We start from the raw sequence: 27,166 nt of genomic DNA on the forward strand, positions 1-27,166 counted from the left end.
GTGCAACACACGTGCTGTTTAAATAAACCGTTGCGTAGTTAATTTAATGGTCAGTTTGAGAATAATATTCGAATTGTTGTTTATCGAATGACATAAACAGTAGAGTGTGGGAATCGGAACTTTTCGAACTTCGTTAAGACCTACCGCTCAAAAGTTTCGTCTTCACGAAAAAAGTTCCCATACAATATCCAGGTCACCCGTGTCGTAGCCTCTTTCCAAGAACTAGGTATAGTCAAAAAATTCCATTCCCACAGATAGACAGACATTTGATGCAACCTTATGTTGCATAATGGAATAGTATATTTTCCGATATTTCTCCGCCGTTAACTACTATGCCTCCCTCTCTTTTGGCTACGCCACTGTTTAGTGTTATGCCAGCTTAGAACATTAAGGATAGCTTTCGTTTATTGCTATTAAAACTGGAATGATTACCAAAACCAAAACTAACGGAAATACCATGAACACTAAACGATCTAATTAGTCAACAGAGGTGTGAAATGTTCACGGTCCGCGACGCAGGTTACTCGGTTCTAACCTATCAAAGCTGACTGAAAACCATATTATACGGTCTTGTCTCGGTCATCGCCAGCCAACAATGGACGCCACATTGCCAGCAAAAACACCAGTAGTGGTATGCAAATAATTAAATCTAAATACCTGAGTCAATGTTATCCTGGATGTGTTTTTCCCGGGAGCGTGCTCTCCGGGCGACAGCAGTCACGGCCTCCATATCCGGGAACAGGCAGTAAATCCGCGTTGTTTAGGAAGTTGAATTTCGCACTGAATTAATTATGGCACGCAGTTTCCACTCTTCCGTTAACACCATTCCACTACAATCCACCGATCAAACAGTGACCTTACACGTGGTTTGCGGCAGATATTGGTATTTACATTTTTTATGTGTGTTTCGTTTGATTTTTTATGCGAATGGCACTATATTTACATTCCAGCAACCGCAACGATGACATGGCACAGATTCCTATTATTTTGGTGGGTGGCATTTGATCCACGTACTCTGGTGTGCGGTATCACAACCAAACAGGGAATTTTCTGAAATGAATCAAAGAGAGCGAAATTATTGTAGGGCTAGCAGTTGATTGTTCCGCACGTTGTCGGTGTCAGCTGCAGTTTGACGCAATTCCCAATACGCGTTTGCTAAGTTTGGTGCGTGCTTCTCTCTTTACGGCACGAGTAAAAAGCAATTGATTTTTACTACGGTTCTATTTGTTCGTCATGCAGGATGCACATTGATAAGGGATATCAGTTAGTTGACGAACATTTAGTTTGGTAGAAATTGGTTTGAATAAATTATTTAAATTTTGCAGTTAATTTGGCATGAATTTGAGTTTGTTGAATTATCTCTGCAGCAAAAATGTTCCGGTTGACCTAGAAGATACTATTAGATTTGTTCATTTCTTTGGTTTGTTGGTCTGATTTGTCTATCTAATTGGTTTTCTGGATGAAAAACAGAGTACTGTTGTACCTTTCTTTAAAATTGGTTTGATTTTTGATTCATGTTTTCCCCTGAAATGCTAACACAAGGTTGTTGGACTGAGCGATACTTTGCTGATCTACCTACGCTGCCAGAGCACAGGTTCAACAGTGCTTATTCACTGTAGAATCAATAAATAACAATTCGTTTGCCTTTATCATCAGGCGGCTTTTAGAAGCCATATGGCACCCCCCTTTTGGAAGCAACATGTGAAGCAAACCTCAGCGTATGTATCGTTTTTCATGCTAAATTATTTATTCAATGGCACTACGAAAATGTGAACCTGTTACCCGTTGCCTCCTGAGGGATGCTTATAACCACAGCAACCATTAAAGAAAATTACAAAAAATGTCGATATCGAGTATACTTTTCATTGCTCTAGCCCGTATGGGACGGAATAAAACTATACCGACACCACCAGCAACGGCGCCCGGTTCTCGTTTGATAGAAATTATTTATAAGCTCTACAGATTTATGAGTTTTATCAATCCTTACTGATACAAGTTCTACTGGCGGTTGATAACAAACTTCCCGAGCCTTAGTTGAGTGTGATGCTGTTGTTTCCATGCTGTGGACTGCTAATGAGGTAAGCTAATCAGGTGGTTATGATCAAATAATTAAGGAAAGTTCCGCGAAAACTAGTTTTGTACTGATTTATTCACTTATTTGCATGGTGATTTGCATTTTCAGTGTACTTATCGTCATCAACCCTTATTCTGCCCACGCAAGGCATAATGGCAATCGATAACGATCGAACATGTGGAACCGACTTTGAGCAAGAGTAGGTGATTTTCAACTTTACTAGCAGTGTGTGTGCCCTGCTGAAATTGAACGAGCGAATAGGGGCCAAGTTGAACGTGGATGAAAATTAATGGAAGGTAGAAATATTTATGACAAAGTTTTCCAGCAGCCATACAGCAGCTGCGGTTGCTCTAGATCAAAGTAATAGTCCGTGGTTTTGGGGATATTAAAGAGGCAACTTAGTAAGACCATGGAAACTTTGATATATGAATATGAGTAAATAAGGCAGAGTTTTCCACATCTATCTGGCTGTAATTAAGAGACTATGTACATTGCGCCATCGCAGCGATACGGTTTTGAAGATTCGCAATGAGGTTACAGCTATTTTAGTTGGTAAGAATGAATAGTTTACTGTTAGGATGATGCGAAATATTGCTTCAACTGTTTTAATATTTGATCTCAATCTTAAAGTACTATTATGGTTATTTTTGATGTGAAAATTAATTCAATATACGAGTTTTTATATGCGAATTTTCAAACCCAGGCATATTTTTTCTGATTTTTCTATTTCAAGTTTATTCTGAGTGTTGGTTAATTGAACTCCCGAATATAAAATGATTTTAGCTGAGTTTTTCAATCTTTTCTATCATGATTCGCTGGTGAAAAAAATGTCTGTGTTCAATAGTTTTTTTGCTAAAGTATTTAGCATGTTCAATGGAAAATTTGGGCATCTGACTTTTAATGTTTTCCAAATTTACGCTATATATTCACGTGGAAATTTTATAAGCTTTCAAAAAAAAATTTCTACAAAGAATTTTCGTTACTAATTAATTTACAGCTAATTAAACGGTTATTGCATATAAGTTAAATCAATTCTTTTGAAGAAACGCCAAAGGAATTTTGAAAAGATTCTTAAAAAGTTACAAAAAATATTGTAGATTTAAATCTATTAGATTGATCAACTCTATTTTTCGTTTAAAATCTGGTCAGCATAATTTTTAGTTTTACATTGGTAAACCTCCGCATTAACTGCCAGACCCGAAGGGAAAAAGTACTGGATTTGATATTGGTTATGGTTAGCCACAATAGAACTTCCTTGGTAAATTTTGCAAGTGAAATGTATCTCCCTTCGTAGTCAAAAGGTTTATGCGGAGATGTAAAACATCCAGTTGCTTGCCAGTCGTTGCCATCCAGAGTCAAATAAGTTTCATCTTACATCATCACCTTTGTGTGTCGTTTGACTGGGAAAATTAATGCAGCCATCTTTTTTGCGCCCCATTTCTGGATTTCGGTTTGTCGTTTTAACACTTCCGGTTTGAATCTTTTACCTATTCCTGTGAATTGTGGTGATACCAACATTTCTTTTAGAGATTTAAATAAAAAACTTCGCCCCACCCATATTGTTTACTTTAATTAATTTGAAAATTTCGCAGGCGTTTGGATTCCAAACGGATTGCAATTTCTGTATAGTCTGCAAATGCATGACGAATCAAGCAATTAAACGAAAACCTCAACTGGCACTCCTTTCAGAGGAGGGGGAAATGTCAAACCTGCATAAAAACATTTCTCGTACCCAAAGACCTCCTCAAGCTAAATTGGGTTTTATTTGCTTGACAGACAGACAGACAGACAGACAGACAGACAGACAGACAGACAGACAGACAGACAGACAGACAGACAGACAGACAGACAGACAGACAGACAGACAGACAGACAGACAGACAGACAGACAGACAGACAGACAGACAGACAGACAGACAGACAGACAGACAGACAGACAGACAGACAGACAGACAGACAGACAGACAGACAGACAGACAGACAGACAGACAGACAGACAGACAGACAGACAGACAGACAGACAGACAGACAGACAGACAGACAGACAGACAGACAGACAGACAGACAGACAGACAGACAGACAGACAGACAGACAGACAGACAGACAGACAGACAGACAGACAGACAGACAGACAGACAGACAGACAGACAGACAGACAGACAGACAGACAGACAGACAGACAGACAGACAGACAGACAGACAGACAGACAGACAGACAGACAGACAGACAGACAGACAGACAGACAGACAGACAGACAGACAGACAGACAGACAGACAGACAGACAGACAGACAGACAGACAGACAGACAGACAGACAGACAGACAGACAGACAGACAGACAGACAGACAGACAGACAGACAGACAGACAGACAGACAGACAGACAGACAGACAGACAGACAGACAGACAGACAGACATTGAGACACGATCAATTTTGTGCTTTTTCGGTGTCACTTCGTATGGGGTAACCCATATTTAGATCCTCTATTCTTAAAACATTTAGAATACATTTTGCATATTGTTGTTCGGAATCAAATAGTACAAATATCTTTCAAAAGAAATATTCTTTAGATTTTGAAACTGTTTAGTAAGCGAGTTGTTGAGATTGAAGACCTTTAAAATTCAGTTTTGCTTGAGAAAAGGATATTTTTTCTTTCCCTGGGACCCCTTTTCCAGCTCTGCTAGATTTTGTGCCCATCCAAAACCAAGCCCGCCTTTAGAACGGCTCTGGTACTATAAATCTATAAAATCTTTTAAAAGTATTAATTGAAGAATTATAAAGGTTAACCTGAAGCCCGTCTAAAGGCAGGCTTGGGTACTAGAAAGTTAAGGTTAAAATATAAGGAAGTTCGTGTACACTAGCGTCACGTAGCGATGGAGTTCTGTAATAAACTGTCCACCATCCAAAAGCCTTTCACATTCTGAACAAGTTTGCTGTAGATCACAACTTTCTGAGAGGACGGAGTCATGAGATAAGTTATGGTCAAAATACGACGAATTTCGTGCCCACTAGCGCCACGTAGCGATGAAACTCCGCAATTAACTGTGCAACCTTCCTCTTGTTATTTAACTGGAGATGAATGTTATTGCTTTTTAAGTAAAATATTTGTTGCAATATTAAGACTTTTGTTATTACTTTTAAGGTAACAAATGTACATTTTGCGTGTAGGTTCATTCCCAATTTCACATATTTGTACTGTTTCTTCATTGCGTTAAAAACAAAAGTGAGGAACTTGGGTATCTTATGATTTGTTTCGGTACTTGTAAACAAAGCTGACAAAAAGGAAGAGTTTTCTTCATCATAAGTGGCGAACTGTATAAGAATACATTAATTACCGTTATCCCGGGAACGGAAATATTGATTTCCGGGATCTCGGGATTTCCGAGTTTCCCGAAAAATTTCGCAAGAATTAGTATGGTTTCCTATAAAATAGAGTAATTAAACAAAATACCCTATCAAAAGTTGAAACTGATGTCGTCAAAGTGTATAGCAGCTCTGAGAAGGGCATTACACGAAGTTAATATTTGCTTGAAATAACGGTCAACATTTGCTTGCTGTGTGATATCAAACTATTTGCTTTGATTATTTGTCAAAAATATTTGCTGATTAATTGGCTCCGTAAAACAATAATTTGTATTGTGCCGTGTCAAATAAATGTTTTGTGAACAAAAAAAAAAAAAAAAAGAAAATATTTGCTGTCTCATTCAGTAAACGTAAAATTAGTCACATATTTGCCTCGACTGATGCCGTTCTGTTCACTACTGAGCGAATAGTTGCTTGAATTTTTTTTTTGTTTATTGATTTTTTTTTACCAGTAGGTAAATTGATAAAAAAAAATTTGAAACCCATAGCCAACGCGACCAGAAATAAAGGATTTCCCAAACTCAAAATCAGTGTAATTGCGCTGACTTATTTTGAGTCGTATTAAGGGGTTATATACCTTTTTGGTCGAGAAAAATGAGGGAAGTTTGAATTTATTTTTAAGTGCATAGAACCCTTTTCATTGCATCAAAGTGATTTTCTGAAAGTACAGTTTATCAACAACAAAATAATACATTTGATTTTGAGATATACCAATTATTACTGGAGTAATGGCCGTTTCCCCGAAACGCTATTTTTTTGCAGAGGCTTGCGGTGATCCTGATAGAGACTCAGCGGGTCAACCAAAATCAAAAAAAGGATAGTATTTCATTAGTTTAGAAGTGTGCCGTGTCCTTGAACGATCGCTTTTATGAGTATTTGGTTTTTAGTGCAAACGGGAACGTTTTTCCTAAAAAATGCACGTTTTGAGCGCTAAAAATTGCATTAAAAATTTTTTTGCGGCAAAATGTAATTGTATGTTTCGATAAGCGATCGTTTAAGGACCGGCGAATTTAATAACGAAAATTAAAAAAAAAAGTCATTTTTCGGAAAACACTATTCCGAGATAATCGCGTGTAAAGTTTCAAGCTTAGCTTATGCGGCCATGGCGAGTCGCGCTGCAAATCGCTCTAACTTTCTTCCTATTGCTCAGATCTTTATGAAAAATTGTGAAAATGTTCCAAAAATGTTGTATTTGAAGATAATGCAATAATTTTTTTTTCGGTTTTTTGAAAACTAAAAAGGTATATAACCCCTTAAACTGATAATTTAGTAATATATCGCTTTCTTCCCGTTTTTTTTACAAGAAACCGCCCGCCGAATGGCGATATAACATTCCAGTTGATCAATCAAAATTCTAACGCGGAATTATACTCTCTAATTAATGGTGATACCAACTCCAAATAGGTTTGGACTGTTGTTCTCTTTACGCCTTTTAATTCTTTGGCATAGCAATATATTTGAAAAAAAAAAATGAGTGAAGAGGCTTTGCTACCGTTTCACCAAACAGAATTGCGAGCAAATATTTGCTGTAGTGTAACAGTGTGGCATATGTATTAACCTGAAAACTTACTCCGTACCAAATAAAGCAAATATTTGCTTCGTCTAATGCCTGTCTAATACTCACCCTTTTCCAGTTTCTAATAAAGGAGTCGGTGATTTGAAAGTATTCTAGGAATCAGACACCAGCGGTGAAACACCAGGAGCAAAGTTAAAAAAAAACTTTACTGCGGTTTACCAGAAAATTGCCAGCGGATCTGAAGCGATTGTTTGCCCACATTCAGACTTTATGGTCACATTCAGACTTTATTTCAGCTGGTTATGGAGTGAGCAAATATTTAATAATCGTAAATCAATGGGTTACATAATTTATTTCAATCGGACAGCCGCGTGCTATCAAGGGCTAGAGCAGAAGGTTTTTCTAATGAAGATATAAATTGAATGGGTTTATGTTCGCTTAGCAGGGGCGATGATATTTTGATCTATTTGTTATTTTATGAAGCGTTTCGCACGTGGTTTTAATAGGTTTATTTTAAGTGCTGTTTGAGTTGAATGATTCATTTGTGTTGTTTCGTGCTTCGTTACCGGAATGAAAGACTGTCTATTTTAAAACTACCTCAATGGCACCTGTCGTTATTTGTCATAAAATAGATATGTCACAGTGTACGCTATTCTCTGTGGTGATGCTACTTTTGCTGTCTTTTTTTACGTCTGTAGATGTTGTGATACTTGGTATTATCATGTTTTGTGTATTAACAAGTGTTGGGTTATGTGGGTTAAGTATTTTCCGAATTTTAAACCTATTAATCGCTTCCATGTTAAAAAACTTTAAAACTTAGAAGTGTGCCTCTGATGCATCGAAAGCAGTGTTATGAAGTCCGATTATATTCCTATGCAATGTTTCTATCGAAATCAGAACAAAAAAAGGAATACAATTGATCGTAATCCCTGCGCGAGAAAACAACTTCAACAAATTCAATCCTTCCACGGCCTCGTGTGATACCGTTCCCTACAGCATTAATTACTGAAACGGCTATTCGAAATTAACTTATGAGCGGTAGCACAGGCTGAACCAATCATCCCAGTTTGCGAAATTGCTTCAAGCCACACTCACGTGGGGTACTACCTTTGGGGCCCTGAAGCACTGGCATGACCGGCCACTCTCTGTGGCTTATGGAAAATTGCATTAATTAAAACTCACACGATTTAAGCGGGTTTAATCCACGTTCGATTTATACACCGGCAGGCTATCTGTGTCCCTTTCAAACGATGCACTCTGCTGCAGGACAACTGCAATGCAATAGAACAATAAATCAGGCACAACAATGGTGACAAAATGCGTCATGATCGGATAATAGTTTGATTTAATGCATGAATGATTAAAATAATAATTGGATTTGCTCGTTGATCTGCTTAAAACTGTTTAGAAATCCTGTTAATACAACATCTTAGCATTTCCACTGCCGAAGGCCAAAGGAGAGCGTTATTCGTTGCAGCACCAACAGCGAGCGGATTCGCGTCGTCACTGATGACGGTGTCTGCTATAATTAATATTATTTTCGAAATTAAATCACACAAACCGTCTTGCACTCGCTTTGACGCGGAAATGCTCGGATAAGCACTGTAGACTTTCGGTTACACTGTCAGAGGACAGTAAATTGGACCAACCACTCTGTAAGTACAGGGTGCGTGACGAATTTTTGCAGTAAACGACATGTTGTAGAAAATTCTCTCCAGTTAGACATAGGGGAACTGCTCCATTATTCATCTCATTGAGCCGATATTCACGAAGAATGCACGGATTAAACACCAAATTTTCACGAAATCATTGAAAAAATAAACTAAATGTGCTTACGTGCTCTTATGGAATCGTTTAGCATTGTATATTTACTAAAACTAGCTAGATTAACCATGAATTTTTTAAACTTGAATCACTTAATCCCACGACGCACAGTGCAACGTTCCATAGACAAAAATCAAAAAAGTGTATTTCTTATTGTACCAATTCTATATGCTGGTCTGTTTTATACATATTTGAGACATACTATAATAATATAATTTATCTCCCAAGTTCACTCATACGATTATGGCACGCATCTACTACGAACTGGTTTCAACTATTCAAGTGACACGTTATTTTTAAAAAAATTTTTTAGTTTTCAAATTACTTTTTTAATATACTCTATATCTTTTCATGTTAAAACCAAAATGGCAACGGTAGAGGCATGTAACTACTATATTTTACATGTTACTATCGTGACATAACGTAGCGCATTTGGAATTTAAAGGCTTCTTAGTCATGGTTATTTATGCTTAGAGAAAAAAGGCACTTTCGATTCAAAATCGATTGTCAAAAAAGTACCCCAAAGTACCTCTCTGAATTTCACTTTTTCCTCTTACTTGAAATGTTCTTCAAACTTTGGAAGTGATTGCCATTGCTCAAGTTTGCTCTTTCAACTGAAATACGCGTTTTCAAATGATACCTCTAGAACCAAGAGTGAGCAATTTGTCGTACATCTGTCCTTTATTTTTATGTATAACACGTTATTTATGTGCAAAACACATAAAAGATTCCTGGATTAAAAATGTCTAGATGTTTTGCAACAGTAAACCGTAAATAAACATAATTAAAAGAGAATTAAATAGAAATAATCATAAAAACTGAATGTTATGACGTTTAGGTCACTTTTTCATTGTCTAGAAAGTATATTAATATGCTTTTCAAGCCTTTTATCTCGAAATGGATGGTATTCTTGGAAAATTATAATTTTATGCTACTATACAAAAAATGGCGTTTGAGACATTTTTGCGATGATGTATTTGACATTCGTAAATTTTGTAAATAGTAGCTCTCATCGGTACTAAACATTTTTCGTGTCACACCAATTAAAAATAATACTAGAATGGCTGTTTTGATTTTTGTCCCGCGTTCCCATACATTCAACGCACTGTGCGATAGCCCTATATTCATCACTATGGTTATTATGAATGAATCACATTATCATGAATGAATGTAGCCGCAGCCCGTCGTAGTAGGTTACCTAGATATCCGCTGAAGTTGTTTACGTGCAAAATTGATAACCTAGGTAACCACTGCAGTGCTGTCAATTTATGTCAATTATGTCGGAATAATTTAACATTTTCAGTATGATTGTTTCGTATTAACAGAAACTGATTTGGCAACTTTTGATTTTCTTCAAAGCAGTGAAAACAGATGAAAATACATACAGCTGAAATTTAGGAATTGTAGAAATTCATCTCATATATTTCTGCTAATTCAAAGCTTGTTTTTAAAAACTTGAGGTGAACATTCCAAAAATTAAAGTATTCTTAGTGTAGTGAGTGATTTTGTTTAGTGATTAAAATAAAAAGTGGTCCGCTGGTTATGAGCTTTGGTTGGCTGCTGAACAAGTCTCGTTGTAGCCGTATAGAACAATGCGCGGATTTTGTTTTCTGACGTAGCCGATTGAATGAAATGAGTTTTCGAGTGCAAATGCCCGACTATAATATCAAATCTAGAGCTTTTAAGTGAGTTTTTGAGGATTCTAACTTATGAGAAATCTAAAGTGAACTAAGAAGAATCCATTCCATAGATTAGCAGATTGGTTTAGTTAGAAAATATGCGTTTTTCTGTTTTCAATTGTGTTTGTTTACATCTGACACCTTACAGTTTAAAATTATCTGATATATCGGATGCCTGGATTCCTCACGCACCCTGTATAATTTGTTCATACTTGTTTAATACAAACTACTGTAGGTCGTACAATCTGTTTTGAGCCGGGTAATTACCCGTTGAGAAGTAGGTTCTAATTTAAGAACGGATGCACTTTAATGCGGAGGATCAAGTGCATGTAAATAAATGACACCAGCTGTTTGTAAATAGTTTTTTCATGACTCGGTTTCTATCGGTCAGTACCACAACGTACCATCGCTCTTCTAGTTAATAAATTTCGCTTTCTTCTGGTATTTGTGAACACGCTGTTGGTTGGCGTCAGTTTTAACTGCTAATTACGCGAAACTGTGTTCGATAACGATGCATTTCAAATCAGAAATGCTTTTTGCCTTTCTCATAGAAAGGTATAGCAATCACTGAAAAAACTAAAGGTATAAAAGTGCTCCAAAGGGCCGAATGTCGTATATCACTCGACCCAGTTCGACGAGCTGAGCATTTTCTGTATGTGTGCGTGTGTGTATGTGTGTGTATGTGTGTGTAACGCTCTCCCAAACTCACGCGATTTTCTCAGAGATGGCTGGACCGATTTCAATGAAATTAATTGCAAATGAAAGGTCTAGCTGCCCCATAAGACCCTCTTGAATTTTATTGTAATCGGATTTTGAGTTTAGAGGTTATGTATCAAAATGTAAAAATCACGAAACATCAATATCTCAGAAACTACGCAACCGATTTGAACAAAATAATTTCAAATGAACGGACTACCTAAAAAACCCTTAAATTTTGAATTTCATTAAGATTGGACATGCGGTTCAAAAGTTATGCAAAGAAACGTGTTCTCGAGACTATTTAGTCTCACTCATGTTTCTCAGAGATGGCTGGACCGATCTTCATAAAATCGGTGTCAAATGGAAGATCTAGTTGCCCCATAAGACCCTATTGATTTTTTTTGCAATCGAACTATTACTTTGCCTGTTATGTTTAAAAATGTGAAATCCAGCTATGAAAAATAAAATATTCACAAGACTACTTAAACTCACTCACTTTTCTCAGAGATGGCTGAACCGATTTTCACTAAATTAGTGTCAAATGAGAGGTCCAGCTGCCTCAAAACACCCTATTGAATTTAACTGTAATCGGACGGTAACTTCTTCTGTAATGTACCAAAATGAAAAAATCACGAAACTTCATTATCTCAGAAACTACACAACCGATTTGATCAATATTAATATCAGAAGAGCGGGCTAGTTAAGGGTTAATTGATGAGTTATGATATAACAAGTGGTTTCATAATTCGGCTGCTCTATACGTTCCCATTTCATTCGATTATAATCGAACTTAAGCAACCGTTATATATTAAAACAACGAGTCTATTATCTCAAAGATTACACGACTTATTCAACATAACTAGCGTCATACGAACGAGTTTAAGAGATAAACTTACAAATAACTAACTTCATAACAACTTGATATGTGGTTCAAAAGTTATGGAACGAAGAGAAATTCAAAGACTGTTTCAAACTATACCTGCTATGATCAATATAAGTGGACTCAACATAACCTTCATTGTACCCTTGTGTGGAAAACCACACAAATGAATTTTGTTTCGATTTTTTTTTCGAAAACTTCTCGATCGATTTTGACGAAATTTCTTGACAATTCCTAAACAATCAATCTTACACAAAATATATATTTTCCAAGGGAAAAAGGGTTGATGAGATATTTAAAAACTTACGTTGTTTACCCTGGTGTGTGGATTTCCACACATACAACATTCGAATTAATTTTGGACAAGAAATAACTTAATTTTGCCCCAAACATATTTTTTTCATTAAGTGCTTTCATACCTGAAGCTATAGGTACCAATTAATCCTGTTTCTATAATATATAAGCTGACCACATTTTGTTACGTCATTTCTGAATGAACCTTCGGATCAAAACGATATTTACCATTAAATAACTAGACTTAAGCTCTTTCAAACGCGACTAAGAACAATCGAATCGGTTCAGCCGATGCTGAGAAAAACGAGATATATTGGTCGTAAGAATGAAAATAAACACACATACACATACTTCTGCACACATACACACCCTATCCGATTTTCTAAATAGGATTGTTTGGTACCAATAGCTTCAGATATGTGAGCACTAATTAAAAAAAATATCTTTGGGGCAAAATTAAGTTGTTTCTTGTCCAAAAAAAATGAAAAGTTATATGTGTGGAAAACCACACACCAGGGTAAACAACGTAAGTTTTTTTAGGATTCAATGAAGGATAATTCAAATGCGGTTTCGTACTATTTGAACGTTCCCGGTATCGCTCGTGATGAAAATGTTCGGAATTAAAAGTCATTGCTTTTATTTCGCTATTTCTCAAGCAATAACATTACGTCAAAGTTCTTATTCTATACATCAATTACAACATCAATATTTTAGAACCTAAAGAGTTAATATACTTTTATTGGATTTAACCGAAGCAGAACAGTGAGGAAGAGCAACTTCCATCAACCAGCCAAATCGCTGTTGGCAGCCGTCAGCCAATACCAGGATCATCTTCCGATCCGGACAAAGACGGCAACTTTACTGCAAAGTGAGCAGCCTTCGCTGCGTGCAAGCGAATCTCCATCACGCAAAAGGCGCCTCGGGTGTTCTTTGCAGGAGATTCGCCAAAGAGCAGCTAGCGGCTGCATTCATCCAGGAGCCGTGGATCAACGAATCCAAAGTTCTCGGACCTAACGCTCCTAACGGTAGGTTAATCTACTGTGACACGCAGTCCAAACCAAGGACTGCAATTCTGCTAAATAGAGAACTAAAATTTTTACCTATTACAGAATTTATCCAACGCGACGTCGTTGCCGTCACGGTTGTAGTACCGACAACCAGAGGAAAGCAGTAAATGGTTGTCACGTCGGCCTACTTCCCGGGCGACCAAGGTGATATACCGCCACCCGAAGTTGCTGTGCTCGTGCGGCACTGCAAAGCCATCAACAAGCCGTTTCTGATTGGCTGCGATGCCAACGCTCACCACACGATCTGGGGCAGCTCGGACACCAACACTAGGGGTGAGTACCTACTTGAATACCTTACTTCTAACAATGTCAATGTATGTAATGTAGGAAATAACCCCACGTTTATCAACGCTATCAGACAGGAGGTCCTTGATCTCACTCTGTATAGCGCTTCTGATTCTGAAAAGATTAAAAATTGGCATGTCTCCGATGAAACTAGTTTGTCGGACCACAGACACATTGTTTTTAATATAGAGGCTAACCCTCTGAAAAGAGAGCTGTTCAGAAATCCTAGGAATACAGATTGGGAAACAGATACAGATCGGCTAAACGGAAATCCAGAGTTAGTTTCTGTGAAAGAATCCAAACTCTGCCGGAAGCTACGCGGCTCCAAAAGGCGATATCCAAAGACCATGCTAACGGTTTAGGACAAGTGAGGAAAGAGGATGGATGCCTTACTGTCACTACCAAGGAAACGCTGGAGGTTCTTATGAACACCCACTTTCCTGGATCGACAGAGACCGAAGAACTGAATAGTGATGGGTCACGGCAGGACAATTCGAGACATATGACGTCTCGGGAGTCCATCCTGCTGGCCCGTTGACTGTTCACAGAAGCTTCAATAGGTTGGGCTCTAAGCTCATTCGACTCTATGAAGTCTCCAGGTCCAGACGGCATACTACCCATCTTTCCACAAAAATCGGACGCAGTTATCATGTCCGAACTCATCAACATCTTCAGAGCCAGCTTTATCCTGGGCCATATTCCGGATAACTGGCTTAAGGTGAAGGTAGTGTTTATCTCCAAAGTTGGAAGAAAGGACAAAACCATACCTAAAACTTTCAGACCCATAAGTCTGACTTCATCACTTCTCAAGTTGATGGAGAAAATAATGGATAAATATATCCGTGATGAGTTTCTTAAAAACTCCCCGCTGAATAGGAACCAACATGCCTATCAAAGCGGCAAGTCAACAGAAACTGCTCTTCACAGCTTAGTGACGTTGATTGAAAAGTCCCTGAGTTATCAGGAGACGGCACTATGTGCCTTTCTTGATATTGAAGGGGCCTTCGATAACACGTCCTTTGCATCAATTGATACGGCTCTTTCTCATAACGGAATCGACCACACTTCAAGGAGCTGGATACACGCAATGCTCTCTAGCAGAGTGATCACAGCAACCTTAGGAGATTCGTCTGTAACAATGTCAGTGATCAAGGGATGCAAGGAGGAGTTCTCTCGCCCTTGTTATGGTCACTAGTTGCCGACGCACTTCTCAACAAGCTTTCACAGCTTGATTATGAGGTCATTGGATACGCCAATGACATCGTCCTCATCGTCTGAGGTAAAGGTGACGCAACTCTGTCGAGCCGAATGCAAACGGCTCTGAATACCACCATGTCATGGTGTTTACAGGAGGGTCGAAACATAAACCCCTTAAAAACAGTCCTAATTCCATTCGGCAGACGAAGGAAGATCTCCATCACTGGGCTTCAGCAATGAAGTCAAATATCTCGGAATTATTCTGGACAAGAAACTGAACTGGTCTGCACAACTGGATCATGCCGCTAAGAAAGCGATCTCAGCGATCTGGGCCTGCAGAACTCTGTTCGGTAAGACCTGGGAACTGAAACCAGACTTGGCACTCTGGTCTTACAAGACCATTGCCCTAGTGTGGTGGCCTAAGGTGAACGAAGTGACTGCGCAAGCCAAACTCAAAAAAGTTCAAAGACTTGCATGTCTTTCGATTACCAGCGCTATGCGAACAACTCCAACTGCAGCCATGGAAGCAATGTTCTGCCTACTGCCTCTACATCTTCACGTGAAAAAGGAAACATAGCTTGGCGCTCTAAGGTTGCAAAGGAGGATAACTATACTGGAAGGGGACCAAATCGTCACCTTCGTATACTTAGGGAGTTCAAACTAACTCCGCCAATAACTACAGTCTCCGACTGGACGGACGTTAGGACCAACATGGATGTTCCGTATATGTAGAGTGATGGAAACCAACCGCTCAATGTGGAACAATGGAGGGCCTAATCTTCCACCTGGCATCGTCAGTTTTTATACGGACGGCTCGAAAATGGGATCCCTTACGGGATCTGGTATATACGGATCCGGTATCAGGGATACGTTTCCCTGGGAAAATGGCCCACCGTTTTTCAAGCAGAGGTATATGCCATATATATCTGCGCAAAAATATGTCTGGAACGCAACTACAGACATGCGAAAATCGGTATATTCTCGGACAGTCAAGCAGCACTACTAGCACTTAAGTCCGTCAAATGCGCTTCCAAACTTGTTTGGGAATGCATTGAAACTCTACGGGAACTTTTCCGACAGAATTCAGTTTTTCTGTTTTGGGTGCCCGGACACTGCGGAGTCGAGGGTAATGAACACGCTGACTACCTAGCAAGACAGGGATCAGCTCAGCGGTTTATTGGCCCCGAGCCGATTCTGGGTACGTCCGATTCCGCTATCAAAAGCGAACTACTAACTTGAGAAAGGCTAGAAATAGCATCCCAATGGCAACAGGTACAGGGTTGTAGACATGCTAAAAAGTTAATCTATCCGAACCCCGGAACCGCCAGAAAGTTACTTAGTCTAAATTGTAATGAACTACGGATAATCACGGGACTTCTTACCGGACACTGTCCCGCTTTTTATCATTCAAAGAAAATCGGTGTAGTGTTGAACGACACCTGCCGATTCTGCAAATCTGAACCAGAGAGTACAGAGCATTTGCTTGGCTCTTGCGAAGCTCTTGCTTCCTCTAGGTACAACTTTTTAGGAAGCTACCTTTTAACTCCATACCAAGTGTGGAGCTCTAATCCTAAACAGGTAATTAGTTTCATCAACTATGTTGTACCTAATTGGGGTACAGGTTTACAACAAAACAGTTCTACTCCATCAATGAGAACGAGCAATCCGTAACCTGTGCACAGCAATCGGGGCCCGCCACAAAAGACAATCAGCAAGAATGTCGCAGTGGCATTTCAGTACCCAGTGCCCTTTAGGCATACAGAGAAAAAATTGGATTGAAGCGTCCATGTAGATCTATTTTTTTACAAATAATAAGTTTGAACGAGAAAGGCTGGGTCTGACCGCTAGGTGGATTAATTTTGGTTTTAACATGCTGTACGTACTATACCACCAGGATCTTGAAAGTTTGAAAACTAGAATTTTATTTTCAACAATCTATTCAAACACTTTTTATGATGCAATCGCGCGTTTTGGAGTTTGATTATTAACATTAACAATGCTTGAACTAGCAAAACATTTTATAACTACTACTGATATAAAAAACCAACCGCTTTTTCGAATTCTTAATTTACGAATTATTCATTTTGTTGCTAAGAAATAATAATAATCATTGAATATTTCCTATCTAGAGATTCTTATCCTTTGAATTGTCACTGGCTTCTAGCTCGTCTTTTCGCTTTCATAATTCTGAAGAATGCCATTTCCCGCAACTATTCACCGATCCGATATACTTTTGTTTCATAAAGTGTTTAACTAATTATCACCAAAACATTTTTGAATGAAACTTTGTATTTGCTTTTGAATAGAGGACGCATGACTTTTCCACAGATATTTGGACCATTTCAACTCAAGCGTTATTTTTCAAAAGTGCGTATCAATTGTAGCCGGTAAAATCACAGAAAAAATGTGTCTCAAACACTTTATTCTTTACTGAAATATTATCTATGAACGGGTTGCAGGAGATTTATTTTCGGATTTGTAAAAATAGAAACAAAAATGTTCTTACACTGAATCAGAATATTAAACTAATTTTTGTAAAAATAGTTTTATTTTGATTTTGCTATTATTTTAACCGTATACAATCGTTGTCATTTAAACACTTTTAAATCTTGCCGCAAGACGGAAAAAATTAGAAATTAGAACAACAAATTTTTGTACATATTTTCATGTTCACATTTTTATGTAAATTTAAGTTTTGGCTGCGATTTACTATTGCACATATGCACTGAGAGCATTGATTTACAGAAAAAAAATTAACGCAAAAATGTACAAAATTTCGTTCTTAAAAAATTTAAATATGATTTTTCTCAGTGTTTAGTTATTCGAGTCGCGAATTTATTTTCTATAACTCGTCCATGGCCTTTTAGTAGGGGTGACAGGTATTGAGTTGATTTTTTTAAATATTTTACCCATCAAAACATATACGCTGTTCACAAAAAAAAATCCTCGAGGAAAAATGTCATGTAACCTATAATCAAATACATATACAAGGTTTTATAAGAATCAAAAATGTTCGTTTCAGATTACAGCTTATTTAGGACGAATTCGCTTGGAATTGGTGTTATTCGTATGCATATGTTTTGATAAGTAATTGCCTTGTTTTTTTCGAATTATTTTATCATTCCTATGTTGCGTTGTATTTATTGATAGATTGATTCAAGGTTTTTCCGATGTGTATGTCTTTCATTAATTTTTATTTAAGGCGATGATAAATTTTTTTTTTTTTATTCTCGCTTATTTTCCGTCGGTCTAGTTCCGCCACTGTTGTGGCCAATCACCGACGCCCAGGGAGGCCACACCCAGGACTCTAACTCACGACCCGTTTATTAACGGACCGGCGCCAACGGCTTTACTTCCTCATGCGATGGAAGGCGTGATCCCAGAGATTTATAGCCTCAGAAAATCTCCCGGTGTCGGCTAGGATTGAATCTAGACCAGTTGGGTTGGTTGTGAGTGGATCACAACCGACATCTATGTCGGCGGTGGGATTCGAACCCAGGCGTCGAGCGTGGTTGGCGGAGACGTTACCAACCACACTAGGCCCCCGCTCAATAAAAATTTATGATAAATGATAAATTATTTAATTGTTTTTATAAACACTTAAATAAAAATGAATTGCATTTTACTTTATTAACCGTTGACAATATTCTGCCCACAATTTACAATCTTCTTTTATTTGTAAAAATGTATATTCTTTAAATGTATTTATCATCAAGCACTCCCCAGCAGGGGTAAAATGTACTAAGCGATGACAGTTTTTTGATGACATCCGAGAGCGTCCCTTCATGACAGTAGTGGTATTGGCAAAATACACACATCCTTCAGTGCACAGCCGCCGAGTTTGCTTTTCTTTGCACAAAGGCTGTCGGTAAGGTGCCGAGCAGTTCTTACGCTTCCTCTTCTTCTTCTTTGTGATGCTCTGTTGCCAAAACGTTTTCAATGTAACTAACGGACTGCCAGCGCGGATAGGTATCACGAACAAACAGCAACAGAAAACATATCCTTAGAAATCAGTGAAAAACAGACTTTGTTATTGGGATGCCTGCTCCCTAGCTTCTTGGCTGTTTGCTCCCAGTTCTTTTGTTACCTTGTACACTTTTTTGTTCAATTTTTTGCTGAACGATAAAATTCTTACTATTTATTTTCTGTCATTATAGTTTCATCATATGTATCATGGTAAAAACTGGTTTGATATCCAAGTTTCTTCTTTTTTTGTTATCTCACTGGTGTTGTTTAATTTTTCAAACCATGTTTTATTTTCAATACCACCCAGTATGGGTATTTCCGGAATCGTGATGATTTACAGAGGCCACATATCGACCTCAGACAACAGATTGAATTTTAAGATAACGACTTCCAGTTTTTAAAAAACAACTCAAAATGATCGATTTCTGCCTCATTTGGGTTTTTGATGATACACAGAAGTGAAAAATAGACCACAGACACCATTTTCAATTCTTTCCAATATCCGGTCCTGTGAAACAACTGAAACTTATCGAATACAATCTAATATGGCTATTTACATAATCGGGAGAATGCATAGAAACTGAGAATCGATTTCGGACACAATTTTGAATTATAAAATGGCGACTTCCAGTTTCTGAAAAACAGCCCAAAATGACTGAATACCACTCAACATCGATATTTCCGGAATGAGAAAATACCCGAATACCATTTAATGTTGGTATTTCCAGAAACGTGGTCATGTACGGAAGTCAAAAGGTGAGGGTGTCATCATTCCGACTGATTTAATCATTGCAAACAATTTGTTTTTTAACTCAAATACATTACGAATGAGTTATTGAAAACAACGTATTCAATAACTCATTCGTAATGTATTTGCAGACTATAAACTTATCGTAAGTTCAATTTTTGGATGCATGTAGGATCAATTGAAAATGTTTGAAATTATCAAAACAAAGAAAAAATGGGAGGGGAAGAAGATTGCCGGATCAGCTAGTATCATATACGTAGATAATAAAAATAGAACAAGTTCACCAATTTAGTTCACACCATGTTAAAGTAAATAAAAGTGAAAACTAGGTAAACGAAGTAAAGTATTCGACCATTCAGATATGTTGAATTAACTACTTACCTAAGGTTAAACTGTTAGAATTTTAGCTATAAATCTTTCAGCTGATTTTAACTTTTTTTGGCGTAGAACTAGGTCTCTCAGGAAGTGCGGCTACATAGGGATGTAAAATGAAAATGTAGAACTGGAAAAAATGAAAAATATGTCCAATTTAAAATGCTAACAAATCGGTTAGTTTTCGATTTCCTTCGTTCTTGCATCAATAGATTGGTAAATCCTCTAAAAATCCAGCCAAATGCAGAAAATTGTAATTTTATTATTCGAACTATTGTAATATTGAAAATTGTCAAGCCGTGTCAAAACACAAAATTCGATCTCTGATTGGTCGTTACATGATGGCTTTCCCAAGCATGGTCGGCAGAATTATAGACGTAGTAATTCGGAATGTACTATTTGGCCTACACAGGAGCTTGTTTCAGCCGAAACTGCTCATATTAGTTCTAGACAGCGACTACAACAATGCTTACTTAGCAGCCGCAGCAGCAGGAGTGCAGAGAATAGCAATGATAGCGGCTAGCAGGGGCAGCGGATAGCAGCAGCAGCTGTGGAAACGCATAGTAGCAGCAGCTGTGAAAACGGATAGCAGCAGCAGCAGTTTGTGGCAAGTTGCCACTAGCAATAAATGGCAGCAGTTGCAGCTACGATAGTGGTAGGGCCAGCTAATGCAGCAGCACTTCCTTTAATAAAGTGCTGCTTTTATGCGGTGGGTAGCAACAGTAGTAGATACATGAGCCGCCCACTTCCTTCAATGAAAAGTTGCCTCAATTTGACAACACACCAACGTTTTAGAAAGCTGGCGTTCAAAATACATGAGCCGGTGAGTTTCAGTATTAAAACAGCTTTTCACTGCGTTATCTATCACAAAGAATATCTTATTCGCGCAGTCAGTGATAACATAAAGCTAAGATTTAATCAGCGTATGATCCGATATTGTATTAAACAGTAAATTATCCTTTTCAGGATAAACTTAATGCCTAATTGAAGAATTAATATTCTCTCTTAAATTATTTAAACTGCATTTTATATAGAACAGTTATAAATTTAACTTCATCTCCATGCCTCTCAGAACGCACTGAATTATCTTTTCCTTCGGTAATATGCAAAACTCGAGCAACTTTTGTTATCTGCCTAAAGATTAGGTTATCACATAATCAAACCTTGAAAATTGTCGAGCCTGAATATGGCAAGCAACTATACTATTGAAAATGGTCATCTCTTGTTGAATTTCAATTCAATCAATTGATCTGATTGGCCGTTATATGATGGATTTCCCAAGCACGGTCGACAGAATTACAGACCTAGTAATTTGGAATATGCTATTTTGCCTTTATAGGAGCCTGTTTGAGTCGAAACTGCTCAAATTAGTTCTAGACAGCGACAAAAGCAGTCGACACTTGGTAGTAGCAGCAGGAGGGGCAGCGGATAGAAGCAGCAGCAGTGGAAACGGATAGCAGCAGTAGCAGGTTGTGGCAAGTTGCCACTGGGAACGGATAGCGGCAGTTACAGCGGGTAACAACAACGATATTGGTAGGGCCAGTAAATGCAGCAGCACTTCATCTTGTAGAACGCTACCTTTGTGGAATGGCGAGCAGCAACAGTAGTAGATACATTACCCGGCACTTCTTCTAATGAAAAGTTGCCGTATTTTGACAACACGCAAACGTTTTGGATTGCTTCCATTAAAAGTAAAACATTATTTTAATCTGCATGCACTCTGACTGTTGAAACTTGTTTGCGTTGTTTAGTGTTTGTTCCATTCCTGTTCAGTGATGTATTTGCAAACTGAAATTCGGTAGCACTAAAACTCTTCTTTCGCACAAAATTATAAACATATTCAATACAAGTAATGTAACAAACAACCTTATGTAGCTCTAAGTCAACCTTGCGGTCGTGGCTTTGCATACAACACTTGTGATATTATTGTTTTGCAAGTTTTCGTTTTTGTTTTGAACTTTTAAATCTTACGTAAGATATTCTCGAGTCCCCCTCTCCTTTACGTAAGCATTCATAAGAAATTTGGATATATTGGATGAATCTGTGCTTTGCTTCATGAGTGGATAAGGTCAAACATAAAACGCTTTCAAGACATCATTTACCCAGATCCGATTGAGCTGAAATTTTGTTTGAGGATAATTTTTGAGACCTTTCCTAAGAAGTTTAAGAGGTTTTTCACTTCCTACAGTTCCCGGGTTCAGCAAAGGAAGAGTCTTCAACTGAATCGTCAGAATCAGACAACACCTCGTAAAGATTAAGGGAAACCAGTTTGGAGGCAGCGGCTTCCTTAAGCATTTCTACCAATGTGCGCTTAGAGCTTTCGGAGACCGCTTAATTTTGTCTTGGCACGGTTTGTATGTGGGGCATGCAAAGTCTGCCCACAATAAAGGCACTTTTCAGCACTTTTATCGCAAGCGTCATCAGCATGTTACTCTCCGCATTTACCACATCACGCCTTATTGCCGCAGTTGGTGGCTATATGATCCAACTGCTTGCAATTGTATAAACAAGCGCACGGGTGGACGTAGCTTGTCCATGAGGATATAGCCCGGCAAAGCAAGCCCAGTGAGAGTCGCGCGAAAAGAGTCTGATTGGGTGTTAGTTTTCATGCTCTTATCGAGCGATGCTGAATGCATTTACTTACAATCGAGTATCTTCACCGGTTGAAGACTGGAATCCTTGAAACGGCCACTAGTCACTAACCACAAAACGTCGATGTCGACTATGCGAGCTGGAATACACACGTGGTGTCCGCGTGGAAAGGTTAAAAAAATCTCGTATGCTTGCTTGAGTTTCGATACTCAAACACGCAGTTTTTTCGGGCGGACTTTAGTAACCTTGGTAACGGTTGAAAACCATGCCAGATCCCTGCAAATCTATATTGTATTCAATACCTTTATTTCGTGTCGAAAGAATAATACCCAGGGGCTTGGATATCCTTCCGAGTAGAGCTTTACTCAATGGATGAGGTCTTCTGGGGCTGCTCTTCGCTTTCGCTGCTAGTAGTTATTTCCATGGCACAGCACCGATTCGAACAAAGAATACGCACCGTACACAAGTTGTATAGCTAACAATAGTAGCAGATCGAACGTTGAAACAGACTAGAACAACGCGCGTCTGTTTGCTTTTGTAAAGTCGGACGGCTTAACAACGGAATAGGTAACAACGATCTTGTCCCCTGTGAGGTTCACTTCCAGCTGAGGTATTACTGATGTTGTCATTTCTGTAGGTGTCGAAGATGCGCGTTTGTATGCATCTTTATCTTGTTATGGGATACACGTTGCTATGTAAGCACAAAGAGATGCGAAATGTTTAGACTTTTTTAAATTATTAAATCAAATCAAATCATTATATAAATTAAATATCTGTTTATGGTTTCGAAAACTTTTGCGAAATCTTTGTTACAATTTGGAGCCCGATTGACAACACTTCTTTCCGAGGTGCATAGTCAATCCTCATCTTCAGCTCGTAAATAAATCTAAATTCAGTGGTGTAGAAAGGACTACGGAATCTCGTGTGATAGTGTAAATGAACATTAAACCGCTGCTCCTACAGATAATTACGATGCACAGACAGAAGGCAGTTTATAAGTAATCTTTTTGTTACTTCCATAATCGTATTTTATACTTCGGAAGTAACAAACAAAAGAAACGCCAAGTGGTAAAAAACGGCAGCTTGCGTGAAAGCTTGTATGCATGGCTGAGTGGGAAAGGTGCAAATGCAATAGAAATAAATATTGATTTTTTAAATGTTGGATTGGGCACATAAATAACTTTTTCCTTTTGTTTTCAATTTAATATTATCAGTTATTAGTTTTCATTATTAATACTATCTATTCCTCGCTTTTTCTCATTTTGGAATCCAATAAAAAACTTACCAACTATTTTTTTTTTCAATCAATCGAGATAGTGTAGTTCCTCTACCTCTCCCCCCTCAAATTCAACAATACCAAATTTTTCTGATTGGAAAACATTTTTATAACAACATTGAACGTACTGAGAATTATTTTTTGGGTCCGATTGCAAAATGCTAGTTATTAGGTTATTTTAAGTTAAGAAAATCGTTTGATGCTTTCTGAGATTTCAACAGTTGTTTTAAAAAAGCTGTCGCTTCGAAGCCAGATTAGAATTCAGTAGAGGTTATATGGTATGAATCTGGATAAATTGTTAATTTGAATTGTTGAACGTTACTCTATGTTCGGTTTAGTATAATTTGCTTGCATAAACTTACCAAATGTTGAGGAATCGGAAGCTATGTCAAACAAATTTATTACAAATTTCCAAATCATCAATCGATAAGCTCATATTATAGACTGTTTACAGTTGTTTAACCAACTTCAGTATTTCACATTATTACCACCTAAAACAAATATTTAAATTCATGCCAATGAAAAACGTGAATTATGAATGCAAATAATTATATATAATGAAGGCTATTCATTGCTGTTAGTTCTGGAAAAGCAACTGTTCAAATTAATTTCACATGTTTATAAAAGTACAAACAATTATCTCTTTTGAGCAAAGCATAGCAATGATTACCTGATTAGCATTCAGATGAAAATTAATGCTAAATTAAATTGTACACAACATTTGTTCTATAAAAATGTTAATAATTCTTCCTTTATTCAAACCACAACGAAAGCAGTAATAGTTACGTTTCTCAAGTTTCTGCCATTGAAGTGTTTTCTGAATAATAATTATCCTGAGCAAAATTTCTAACAATTTTCGACATACTTCTGATAAACACTCGTTAAAATTTTACTATAGAAATTCATTAGGATCAAGAACCTTTACATTTGGTCTCAATATTATGCTTTTTTTTTACGAACTAATTTCATTTTTTGTCATATATGACTTACATTTAAGTTTAGTAAAGCGAGCAATGTATGCAGTTTGCTAGTATGCGAAAATGAACGGGAATAGAAGGTGTGACTTTTAGGCTTAGAATTTTTTTTTCTGGACGAGGGAAATTTTTCTAAGCCTAAAAGTCACACCTTCTATTCCCGTTCATTTTCGCATCCTCGCAAACTGCATACATTGCCCGCTTTACTAAACTCAATATTATGGTTTAGTACGTCCCAATAATTGTTTGTCATGGAGGTCAAACTTCATACCGCAGCACCTGATATACTACCTGCGGTACGAGTTTAAGGCTCTTATCTCCGTTTAGCTGATAAGTTGGTATCATTAAAATTTGACTTGCGAGCGTTTTATTTTTACCTTCCAAGAATACCGATTAATTGCCGTTTATTATTTTGGTTCTGTATTTTTTATAATGGCTCAATTCTCATTTTTTCGAAAGAAAATCTTAACTGCGTCATTTCCTATCTCGAAACTAGCTTAAAATCGTAACCTAGGTACACTTAAATACTCACGTTTTTCACACCGCTGATGTATCATCGAGCACTAATTTATCAAATCTGCACAGATTTCCCCACAGATACCCTCCTCTTGTCTTCTCAGTCATCACTTATACTCTCAGCAGGCGAAACGGCCGGATTGCCATAATTCACACGTAAATTTTTGCCCCCTAGCTGTAAACACCTGCCGCTCAAAGCGGGTGATAATAAATCCGACGGTGACGGTAAGCGATAGCACGAGTGTCGATCATCACCGTTTGGCACTAGAAAAATAAAAATACGCTGCTTGGCGAAACAAAATCAACGACATTAGCAGCTACCGACTCGCACTGCTATGATTAACAACAATTGATATTGTTTTGGCCTAATTTCTCCCGGGTGGCCTTGGCAGGCCGTTTTGAGTTGGGAGAATCGGTCGTCGGGCTCGCCATGATCACTGTCTAATGATTCTTCAAATTCTATCGGCACTTCCAACAACAGAATGAATGCACTATAACGTTTGCCATTTCCTCGGGCATGGCAGTCACACACGTAGCTAATTTACAAGCACACGACGGTTAATGGGATGAGCCCTGCAGCACGATTCACTTCACAAACGATCGGTAGCAACACGTGAAGCTGATTGATTATCATCATCAAAAGCTTCAATGCTGGGTGTGTTTGTGGCACTTTTGCTGTGGTTATTCACTTGAAACAATTTCATGACGATGCTACTAATATTTGATCGGAAAATTTTTTTGAGGGATGAATCATAATGACTGACAGAAAAAGTGTATCCCTCATGTCAACAAATTGCCGCAAATCGTAGATTGTTGATTAGTTCATAACTTCACGGTAGAACAACTCGGATTGATTTTATTATTTTTGGTCGTACGCCTTAGTCGCGCATCTTCATACAGATATTTTTTATTCAGTTTTAGAATAATGTCCGGGATGCCAACAACGTTAAGATAAGCGCTTCTTCTGTGTTTCGTGTATCAGACACCGGCTACTGAATCAGAAAATGTTCGATCTATGCAGCAACATGTACACACCTGCTACAACATACTACATGGTGTTACCGGCTACAGTTACTACAAAAACGGTGACGCAATCGATGGTTGCGATTTCTGCCGGTTTACTAGTAGTAGATAGGAGTGTTTTTCGGGGCAGAAGTACACGGGTACCGCACTGCACTGACAAGCCGCTATCGCGTTCAATTCGTTCCGGCCGAGATAGACAGCTTACGTGCACGCTAATACAGTCCGAGCGAAATCACTGAATCGTCCTAGCGGTTCAATGCGCGAGTGAGAACTGAGCTGCCAAAACTGGCAGCTGCTCTTAGTGTCAGTATGCTGTTGTTTTACCGGTTATGAAGTGGACGGTAGCTGCGGTGGCGAAGGGTTGGATGATCCAGAGGGTGGGTGGTGCGTGGCTGGAGGAGGCGCTGGGTTTGTTATTTTGATGGGTGTGAGCATCTTCCGGTAGCGAGTTTGTACTGGTTTAAATCTGACTCGAATAAAGTGAAAATGTTGCCGGTAATGTTGGATTTATTGTTCGCTTTGGTTTGGCCATTATCATGACGCGCTTATTTATGCTTATTCGCTGAAAATTAAGTCAGATTAAGATTCAGTACAAGAGCGTTCGGCCTTTATGCCGATTTTTCGAATGCATCTCATACCAATTAACTGTTTGCATTTTGTTTCTCTCAAGTTATTTTTGTACATCAAGGAACGCATAAAATTCGATTTAGTGAAAAAAATCGATAAACAATTAGTTATACCGTTTATGGGAACGAAGAATTTCAGTAACTGCAGTTTTCCAGAATACATAATTTCTACGTATTTTGTACGATTTTTTA

The 27,166-nt window shown here is 38.0% G+C and overlaps 1 protein-coding gene across 1 annotated transcript in view; it reads right to left on the reverse strand.

The window, feature by feature from the left end:
- Positions 1 to 26,605, reverse strand: part of LOC129721535 (adenylate cyclase type 2) — a 178,339-nt gene extending 151,734 nt beyond the window's left edge. Inside the window, exons 1-3 of the mRNA XM_055674234.1 lie at positions 26,361 to 26,605; positions 25,342 to 25,589; positions 658 to 1,050 (exon numbers count right to left, since the gene is read on the reverse strand). Coding sequence (XP_055530209.1) covers positions 658 to 730 — 73 coding nt within the window. The 5' untranslated portion in view covers positions 731 to 1,050; positions 25,342 to 25,589; positions 26,361 to 26,605. The remainder of the gene's footprint in view (positions 1 to 657; positions 1,051 to 25,341; positions 25,590 to 26,360) is intronic.
- Positions 26,606 to 27,166: the final 561 nt, after the last annotated feature.

This window comes from Wyeomyia smithii, chromosome 2, assembly GCF_029784165.1.
Source record: "Wyeomyia smithii strain HCP4-BCI-WySm-NY-G18 chromosome 2, ASM2978416v1, whole genome shotgun sequence".
Lineage (NCBI taxonomy): Eukaryota > Metazoa > Arthropoda > Insecta > Diptera > Culicidae > Wyeomyia > Wyeomyia smithii.